Below are 10,379 nucleotides of genomic sequence, written 5' to 3' on the forward strand. Positions count from 1 at the left end.
TGTTTTGAGGTGTTTTGAGGTGTTTTGGGTGTGTTTTGGTGTGTTTGAGGTGTTTTGTGTGTGTTTGAGATGTTTTGGTGTTTTGGTGTGTTTGTTTGTGTGTTTGAGTGTGTTTGAGGTGTTTTGAGTGTGTTTGGTGTGTTGTTTTGTGTGTTTTGAGTGTTTTTGTGTGTTTTGGTGTGTTTTGAATGTGTTTGAGTGTGTTTTGGTGTGTTTTGTGTTTTGAGTGTTTTGGTGTGTTTTGAGGTGTTTTGTGTTTTAGTGTGATTTGAGGTGTTTTGGTGTGTTTTGAGGTGTTTTGGTGTTTTGAGTGTTTGGTGTGTTTTGTGTGTTTTTAGTGTGTTTTGAGGTGTTTTTAGTGTGTTTGAGGTGTTTGGTGTGTTTGAGGTGTTTTGTGTGTTTTGTGTTTTGGTGTGTGTTTTGTTTGAGTGTTTTGGTGTGTTTTGAGGTGTTTTGGTGTGTTTGAGTGTTTTGGTGTGTTTTGGTGTGTTTTGAAGTGTTTTGGTGTGTTTGAGGTGTTTTGTGTGTGTTTGAGGTGTTTTGGTGTTTGGTGTGTTTTGAGGTGTTTTGGTGTGTTTGTGTGTTTTGAGTGTTTTGGTGTGTTTGAGTGTGTTTTGGTGTGTTTGAGGTGTTTTGAGTGTTTTGGTGTGTTTGAGGTGTTTTAGTGTGTTTTGGTGTGTTTTAGGTGTGTTGAGGTGTTTAGTGTGTTTTGGGGTGTTTTGTGTGTTTTTTTGTTTTGGTGTGTTTGTGTGTTTTGGTGTGTTTGTGGTGTTTGGGTGTGTTTGAGGTGTTTAGGTGTGTTTTGAGATGTTTGGTGTGTTTGGTGTGTTTTGTGTGTTTTGAGGTGTTTTTGGTGTGTTTGGTGTGTTTTTGAGGTGTTTTGGTGTGTTTGGGTGTGTTTAGTGTTTTGTGTGTTTGGTGTCTTTTGTGTTTTAGTGTTTTTGATGTGAGGTGTTTTGGTGTGTTTGGTGTGTTTGTGGTGTTTTAGTGTGTTTTAGTGTGTTTTGGTGTGTTTGTGTTGTTTTGGTGTGTTTAGTGTGTTTGGTGTGTTTGGTGTGTTTGAGGTGTTTGGTGTGTTTGAGGTGTTTTGGTGTGTTTTAGTGTGTTTTGAGTGTTTTGAGTGTGTTTTGTGTTTTGATGTGTTTGAGTGTGTTTTGAGTGTGTTATAGTGTGTTTTGTGTGTTTTGAGGTGTTTTGAGTGTGTTTTGAGTGTTTGAGTTTTGTGGTGTGTTTTGGGTGTGTTTGGGTGTTTTGAGGTGTTTTGGTTTTGGTGTGTTTGGTGTGTGTGTTTGGTGCATTTTGATTTGCTTGTTTTGAGTGTGTTTTAGTGTGTTTTGGAGTGTTTTGAGTGTGTTTTGGTGCATTTTGGTGTGTTATGGTGTGTTTTGGGTATATACTACCACCACCACCACTACCACTACTACTACTACTACTACTACTACTACTATGTTCATTCTTCAGCTTTCTTCCTCAAAATCTCCTTCTCTGTTGAGTTCACAAGACAATTAATTAGGTGTGTGTGTGTGTGTGTGTGTGTGTGTGTGTGTGTGTGTGTTTGAAGGGAGTAACTGGACTGACACTAGTGAAGATTTGTGGTCCCTCGGGGAGAGATCGAAGGAGAGAGAGAGAGAGAGAGAGAGAGAGAGAGAGAGAGAGAGAGAGAGAGAGAGAGAGAGAGAGAGAGAGAGAGAGAGAGAGAGAGAGAGAGAGAGAGAGTTATAGCAGTGTTGAAGTGGGATTAAACTACTACTACTACTACTACTACTACTACTACTACTACTACTACTCCTAACAGGCATAATGGCATTTTAAGCTTGAAAAATCCTGTAGTAGTAGTAGTAGTAGTAGTAGTAGTAGTAGTAGTAGTCAATTACTATAACTACGTCTATTATTATTATTATTATTATTATTATTATATTTTCTGGTCAAGTTGATAAAATGTACACACACACACACACACACACACACACACACACACACACACACACACACACTGACTAGATATAATTATTTCTAAGTTGACTAGTATTGCTTTTAAAAATACACACACACACACACACACACACACATCAAAACGCACTCAAAACAGGCTCAAAATGCACTCAAATTGCAGTCACACACTCAAAACTTTCAAATTGCAGTTAAAACAATCAAAATGCACTCAAAATGCACTCAAAATGCACTCAAAACACACTCAAACACTCAACACAATGACTCAAAACACTCACAAGATTTCACACACATACACACACTCAAAAAACAGTCAAAACACTCTCAAAACACACTCAAAACTCACAAATGTTACTTCAAAACACACTCGGAACACAGACATACACACACACTCACTCGCACTCAAAAATCGCAATGAAAGAGAGAGAGAGAGAAATCGCTAAATATTCCAAGATTTCACGAACACACACTCAAAAAACACTCAAAACACACTCAAAACTCACAAACGTCACTTCAAAACACACACAGAACACAGACGCACACACACACGCTCGTTCGCACTCAAAAAACGCTCAAAACACTCTCAAAACACACTCAAAACTCACAAACATCACTTCAAAACACACTCAAAACACAGACGCACACACACACACGCTCGCTCGCACTCAAAAAACGTAGTGAAAGAGAGAGAGAGAGAGAGAAATCGTAAAAAATGACAAGATTTCACAAACACACACTCAAAACTCTCTCAAAACACACTCAAAACTCACAAACGCCACTTCAAAACACACTCAAAACACAGACGCACACACACACTCGCTCGCACTCAAAAAAAGAGAGAGAGAGAGAGAGAGAAATCGTAAAAAATGACAAGATTTCACAAACACACTCTCAAAACACTCTCAAAACACACTCGTAACACAGACGCACACACACGCTCGCTCGCACTCGAAAAACGCACTCACTTCGTATGGATTTTGCGATGTTTCTTCATGTGGTCTCTACGCGCGAAACCTTTTCCGCAGAAGTCGCAAATAAAAGGCTTCTCTCCAGTGTGGTACCTCAAATGAACTGTCAACTTGTAACCAGCCTTAAAGTCTTTTCCGCAGTATTGACAGGTAAAAACTGTTTCATTTTTCGTCGTTTTCTTGGGTTTCGTTGGCTGTGGGGAACCGTCAGTCACCTCAGGGCTAGGGTGAGTGTTCGGCGTGTGCTTGTTCCTCTGGTGTGTGCGTAGGACGTCCGATCGGCTGAATTTCTCGCCACAAAAGCAGAAAAATGGTTTCTCGCCAGTGTGCGTTCGTAAATGTCTGGAGAGTTTGTATATTGATCCGAAGACTTTACGGCAGACTCCACACTCTTGCCGCAGCCCAGAGTCCTCCTCCTCCTCCTCTTCTGTCCCTCCGCTATCCACCTGCGTCGCCACGTCCACACAAACGGTCTGGGGGGTTGGTTTTGCGACGGATTGTGATGTAGCTGTGGCCGATTTCTTAGCGTTTGCAAGCAAGTCTCGTCTGCTTTCTGGGGTCAAACGATGCTTTAAAGTGTGGATTTTAAGATGGTCCGAACGCGCGAACTTCCTCCCACAGTGTGAACAGGTGTAAGGCTTCTCTCCTGTGTGCGTGCGACGGTGCAGAGTCAATTTATCAGAACGAGAAAAATCTTTACCGCAAACTTCGCAGATATGTTTCCTCCCCTCCCTCTGCGTTGTGCTGGGCTGTGGCGGCTGTGGTGCTGCGGCAGGGGTGGTGGGCGGCACAGGGGGTGTGGTGGGGGCTGGGTGAACCACTGGAGGCAGCACTGTCCCCGGGGTTGCCAAAGGAGCAGCCATTGGATAGGTTTTGAAGACTTGCGGATCTGAAATGATTATGTTTGGTTAGAGAGGTTGTGTTTGGATGTTTTAAAGCAGTTTGACATGTTTTTGGGGTGTTTTAAGACCGTTTGACATGTTTTGAGGGTGTCTTAAAGCAGTTTGGCATGTTTTTGGGGTGTTTTAAGACAATATGGCATGTTTTGAGGGCATTTTAAGACAGTTTGGCATGTTTTGAGGGCATTTTAAGACAGTTTGGCATGTTTTGAGGGTGTTTTAAGACAGTTTGGCATGTTTTGAGGTGTTTTAAAGCAGTTTGGCATGTTTTGAGGGTGTTTTAAGACAGTTTGACATGTTTTGAGGTGTTTTAAGACCGTTTGACATGTTTATGGGGTGTTTTAAAGCAGTTTGGCATGTTTTGAGGGTGTTTTAAAGCAGTTTGGCATGTTTTGAGGGTGTTTTAAAGCAGTTTGACATGTTTTGAGGGTGTTTTAAGACAGTTTGACATGTGTTTGAGGGTGTTTTAAAGCAGTTTGGCATGTTTTGAGGGTGTTTTAAGACAGTTTGGCATGTTTTGAAAGGTTTGTGTTTTGAAAGACAGTTTGGCATGTTTTGAGGGTGTTTTAAAGCAGTTTGGCATGTTTTGAGGGTGTTTAAGACAGTTTGGCATGTTTTGAGGGTGTTTTAAAGCAGTTTGGCATGTTTTGAGGGTGTTTTAAAGCAGTTTGGCATGTTTTTGGGGTGTTTTAAAGCAGTTTGGCATGTTTTGAGGGTATTTTAAGACAGTTTGGCATGTTTTGAGGGCATTTTAAAGCAGTTTGGCATGTTTTGAGGGTATTTTAAAGCAGTTTGACATGTTTTGAGGGTATTTTAAAGCAGTTTGGCATGTTTTGAGGGCATTTTAAGACAGTTTGACATGTTTTGAGGGTGTTTTAAGACAGTTTGGCATGTTTTGAGGGTATTTTAAGACAGTTTGGCATGTTTTGAGGGTGTTTTAAAGCAGTTTGGCATGTTTGATGACATTTAAAGCAGTTTGACATGTTTGAGGGCATTTTAAGACAGTTTGGCATGTTTTGAGGGACATTTAAGACAGTTTGGCATGTTTTGAGGGCATTTTAAGACAGTTTGGCATGTTTTGAGGGTGTTTTAAGACAGTTTGGCATGTTTTGAGGGCATTTTAAGACAGTTTGGCATGTTTTGAGGGTGTTTTAAACAGTTTGGCATGTTTGAGGGCATTTTAAGACAGTTTGACATGTTTTGAAGATATTTTAAGACAGTTTGACATGTTTGAGGGCATTTTAAGACAGTTTGACATGTTTTGAGGGCATTTTAAGACAGTTTGGCATGTTTTGAGGGCATTTTAAGACAGTTTGGCATGTTTTGAGGGTATTTTAAGACAGTTTGGCATGTTTTGAGGATATTTTAAGACAGTTTGGCATGTTTTGAGGGCATTTTAAGACAGTTTGGCATGTTTGAGGGCATTTTAAGACAGTTTGACATGTTTTGAGGGTGTTTTAAGACAGTTTGGTATGTTTTGAGGGTGTTTTAAGACAGTTTGGCATGTTTTGAGGGCATTTTAAGACAGTTTGACATGTTTTGAGGGTGTTTTAAGACAGTTTGGCATGTTTTGGGGTGTTTTAAAGCAGTTTGGCATGTTTTGAGGGTGTTTAAGACAGTTTGGCATGTTTTGAGGGTATTTTAAGACAGTTTGGCATGTTTTGAGACATTTTAAGACAGTTTGGCATGTTTTGAGGGTGTTTTAAGACAGTTTGGCATGTTTTGAGGGTGTTTTAAAGCAGTTTGGTATGTTTGAGGGCATTTTAAAGCAGTTTGGCATGTTTTGAGGGCATTTTAAGACAGTTTGGCATGTTTTGAGGGTGTTTAAGACAGTTTGGCATGTTTTGAGGGCATTTTAAGACAGTTTGGCATGTTTTGAGGGTGTTTTAAAGCAGTTTCGCATGTTTAGATGACATTTTAAAGCAGTTTGACATGTTTTGAGGGTATTTTAAAGCAGTTTGACATGTTTAGAGGGCATTTTAAAGCAGTTTGGCATGTTTTGAGGGTGTTTTAAAGCAGTTTCGTGTGTTTAGATGACATTTTAAACAGTTTGACATGTTTGAGGGCATTTAAGACAGTTTGGCATGTTTTGAGGGCATTTAAGACAGTTTGGCATGTTTGAGGGCATTTTAAGACAGTTTGGCATGTTTTGAGATATTTTAAGACAGTTTGACATGTTTTGAGGCATTTTAAGATAGTTTGGCATGTTTTGAGGACATTTTAAGACAGTTTGACATGTTTAGAGGGCATTTTAAAGCAGTTTGGCATGTTTTGGGGACATTTTAAGACAGTTTGGCATGTTTTGAGGGCATTTTAAGACAGTTTGACATGTTTTGAGGGCATTTTAAGACAGTTTGACATGTTTTGAGGGCATTTTAAGACAGTTTGGCATGTTTTGAGGGCATTTTAAGACAGTTTGGCATGTTTTGAGGGTATTTTAAAACAGTTTGACATGTTTTGAGGCCATTTTAAGATAGTTTGGCATGTTTTGAGGGCATTTCAAGACAGTTTGGCCATTTTATTGACATTAGCAAGGGTGTATGGAGGGCACAAGGTTAATGGCCACAGTCTTCACTATTTTAATCCCCCACATGAGTTTGTGAAGCTGTACAAAATGACCAAATAGTTTACTACTACTATTACTACTACTACTATTACTATTACTATTTCTTACCAGCATTTGGACTATGGGAAACCAGCGACATGACACTGAAATCTGGGTCCCGCTGCTGTGGTTGATGTGGTTGCTGTGGTGGTGGTGGTGGTGGTGGTGGTGGTGGTGGTGGTGGTCTGATGCTGTGAAGACGCTGTGAGTCATAACAGTGCTAACTCTGCCTTCCTGAAAAGTAGTAGTAGTAGTAGTAGTAGTAGTAGTAGTAGTAGTAGTAGTAGTAATAATAAGAGAGAGAGAGAGAGAGAGAGAGAGAGAGAGAGAGAGAGAGAGAGAGAGAGAGAGAGAGAGAGAGAGAGAGAGAGAGAGAGAGAGAGAGATAATAATAATAATAATAAAAATATATTAAAAAAAACCAATTAATTTTAACAGTAATAAATATAATAGAATAATTCTTATATAAAATTAACACAAAATATTCAGGAATAAAATATTAACTTTAAGAAAATTTAATAAAGAAATATATACGTATAAATACAAACACTTAAGATTTAATACTACAAACTACGCAATCAGTATGAATTTATATATTATTTTAGTAGTTTTTTTAAATATACTAAGGAATGTTTTGTATATGAGGTGTTACGTATATAATATCAAATTGTTACGTATAATATCAAATTGTTACGTATAATATATAAAATTGTTACGTATGATTTAATATGAAATTGTTACGTATATAATATCAAATTGTTACGTATATAATATCAAATTGTTACGTATAATTTAATATGAAATTTTTACGTATAATATATAAAATTGTTACGTATAATTTAATATAAAATTGTTACGTATGATTTAATGTGAAATTGTTACGTATAATATATAAAATTGTTACGTATAATTTAATATGAAATTGTTACGTATATAATATCAAATTGTTACGTATAATTTAATATAAAATTGTTACGTATAATATCATACAAAATTGTTACGTATAATATAATACAAAATTGTTATGTATAATTTAATATAAAATTGTTACGTATGATTTAATATAAAATTGTTACGTATAATATCATACAAAATTGTTACGTATAATATCAAATTGTTACGTATAATTTAATACAAAATTGTTACGTATAATTTAATACAAAATTGTTACGTAAAATATAATACAAACTTGTTACGTATAATATAAAATTGTTACGTATAATATCATACAAAATTGTTACGTATAATATCATACAAAATTGTTACGTAAAATATCATACAAACTTGTTACGTATAATATAAAATTGTTACGTATAATTTAATACAAACTTGTTACGTATAATATCATACAAAATTGTTACGTATAATATCATACAAAATATCTTAGAGAAAAAACCTATGAGTTCAGAAATAGGCCTATACATTTTTAGGATTATTACGTCCAGATTTATAAATGGGATTAATTACAGCATTTTTTACGCTTGGTTTAAAAAAATCTACTTAAAAATGAAAGATTATTAATAAATGTTAGTGATAAATTCTTTTTAAAATAGGATTAGGATTAGATTGATTAAAATAGGATTAGATTAATTAAAATAGGATTAGGATTAGATTTAAATAGGATTAGGATTAGATTTAAATAAGATTAGTATTAGATTGATTAAAATAGGATTAGGATTAGGATTATATTAAAATAGGATTAGGATTAGGTTTATTAAAGTAGGATTAGTATTATTGATTAAAATAGGATTAGGATTAGGATTAGATTAAAATAGGATTAGGATTAGGTTTATTTAAATAGGATTAGGATTAGGTTTATTAAAATAGGATTAGGATTAGGATTAGATTAAAATAGGATTAGGATTAGATTGATTAAATAGGATTAGGATTAGATTGATTAAAATAGGATTAGGATTAGATTTAAATAGGATTAGGATTAGATTTAAATAGGATTAGGATTAGATTTAAATATGATTAGGATTAGATTAATTCAAATAGGATTAAGATTAGATTTAAATAGGATTAGGATTAGATTTATTTAAAATAGGATTAGGATTAAATTTAAATAGGATTAGGATTAGATTGATTAAAATAGGATTAGGATTAGGTTTATTTAAATAGGATTAGATTAAAATAGGATTAGGATTAGGATTATTAAAATAGGATTAGGATAAGATTGAAATAGGATTAGGACTAGATTGAAATAGGATTAGGATTAGATTATTATAGGATTAGGATTAGGTTTAAATAGGATTAGGATTAGATTGAAATAGGATTAGGATTAGATTGATTAAAATATGATTAGGATTAGGTTTATTTAAATAGGATTAGGATTATATTAAAATAGGATTAGGATTAGGATTAGATTAAAATAGGATTAGGATTAGATTAAAATAGGATTAGGATTAGATTAATTAAAATAGGATTAGATTGATTAAAATAGGATTAGGATTAGGTTTATTTAAATAGGATTAGGATTAGGATTAGATTAAAATAGGATTAGGATTAGATTTAAATAGGATTAGGATTAGATTTAAATAGGATTAGGATTAGATTTAAAAAGGATTAGGATTAGATTAAAATAGGATTAGGATTAGGTTTATTTAAATAGGATTAGGATTTGAGTTAGCTTTAATTTGAGCTATCTTTAATTAGAGCTAGCTTTAATTAGAGAAAATGTGAAAATGGTCCAAATTTAATGCAAAAAACACCAAAATGAGCAGAAAAAAAGCGGAAAATAGAAAAATTGAGCTATCTTTAATTTGAGTTAGCTTTAATTTGAGCTATCTTTAATTTGAGCTAGCTTTAATTAGAGAAAATGCCAAAATACTCCGAATTTAGTGCAAAAAACAGGAAAATGACCAGAAAAGAGAGCAGAAAACAAGAGAAAATTCAAGCTATCTTTAATTCGAGCTATCTTTAATTAGAGAAAATGTGAAAATACTCCGAATTTAATGCAAAAAACACCAAAATGACCAGAAAAAAGCGGAAAATAGAAAAATTGAGCTATCTTTAATTTGAGTTAGCTTTAATTTGAGCTATCTTTAATTAGAGCTAGCTTTAATTAAAGAAAATGTGAAAATAGTCCGAATTTAATGCAAAAAACACCAAAATGACCAGAAAAAAAGCGGAAAAAAGAAAAATTGAGCTGTCTTTAATTTGAGTTTGCTTTAATTTGAGCTAACTTTAATTAGAGCTAGCTTTAATTAGAAAAAATGCTAAAATACTCCGAATTTAATGCAAAAAACACTAAAATGACCAGAAAAGAGAGCAGAAAACAAGAGAAAATTCGAGCTATCTTTAATTTGAGCTAACTTTAATTAGAGCTAGCTTTAATTAGAGAAAATGTGAAAATGGTCCAAATTTAATGGGAAAAAATGGCAAAATGACCAGAAAAAAAGCGGAAAATAGAAAAATTGAGCTATCTTTAATTTGAGCTAACTTTAATTAGAGCTAGCTTTAATTAGAGAAAATGCTAAAATACTCTAAATTTAATGCAAAAAACACCAAAATGACCAGAAAAATTGAGCTATCTTTAATTTGAGTTAGCTTTAATTAGAGCTAGCTTTAATTAGAGAAAATGCCAAAATACCCTAAATTTAGTGCAAAAAACACCAAAATGATCAGAAAAATGAGAAAATTTGAGCTATCTTTAATTAGAGCTAGCTTTAATTCGAGAAACAGCCAAAATACTCCAAATTTAACCCAAAAAACACCAAAATGACCAGAAAAATGAGAAAATTCGAGCTATCTTTAATTAGAGCTAGCTTTAATAATGTGGAGATGCTCGTGAGGCAAGAAATCCGCGTAATTTTCTATCACCACACAATCATCATTTTTAATCGCCACATATCTCCGTCATCACCACGGCAACCACCACCAAACTCCACATGGGGATAGAGACACCACTTGGCTCCATTTCAAGCCTATGTGAGCAGCTTTAATGTGGATGCAGAG

At 34.6% G+C, this 10,379-nt stretch overlaps 1 protein-coding gene across 1 annotated transcript; it reads right to left on the reverse strand.

The window, feature by feature from the left end:
* Nucleotides 1–1,376: 1,376 nt before the first annotated feature.
* Nucleotides 1,377–6,656, reverse strand: LOC123506151 (zinc finger protein 180-like). The gene is made up of 3 exons (XM_045258068.1): nucleotides 6,492–6,656; nucleotides 2,916–3,807; nucleotides 1,377–1,485 (listed from the first exon to the last, which is right to left on the reverse strand). Exons 1-3 carry the CDS (start codon nucleotides 6,520–6,522, stop codon nucleotides 1,458–1,460), a joined length of 951 nt encoding a protein of 316 aa, XP_045114003.1. The 5' UTR covers nucleotides 6,523–6,656; the 3' UTR covers nucleotides 1,377–1,457.
* Nucleotides 6,657–10,379: the final 3,723 nt, after the last annotated feature.

Source organism: Portunus trituberculatus, chromosome 2, assembly GCF_017591435.1.
Source record: "Portunus trituberculatus isolate SZX2019 chromosome 2, ASM1759143v1, whole genome shotgun sequence".
NCBI lineage: Eukaryota > Metazoa > Arthropoda > Malacostraca > Decapoda > Portunidae > Portunus > Portunus trituberculatus.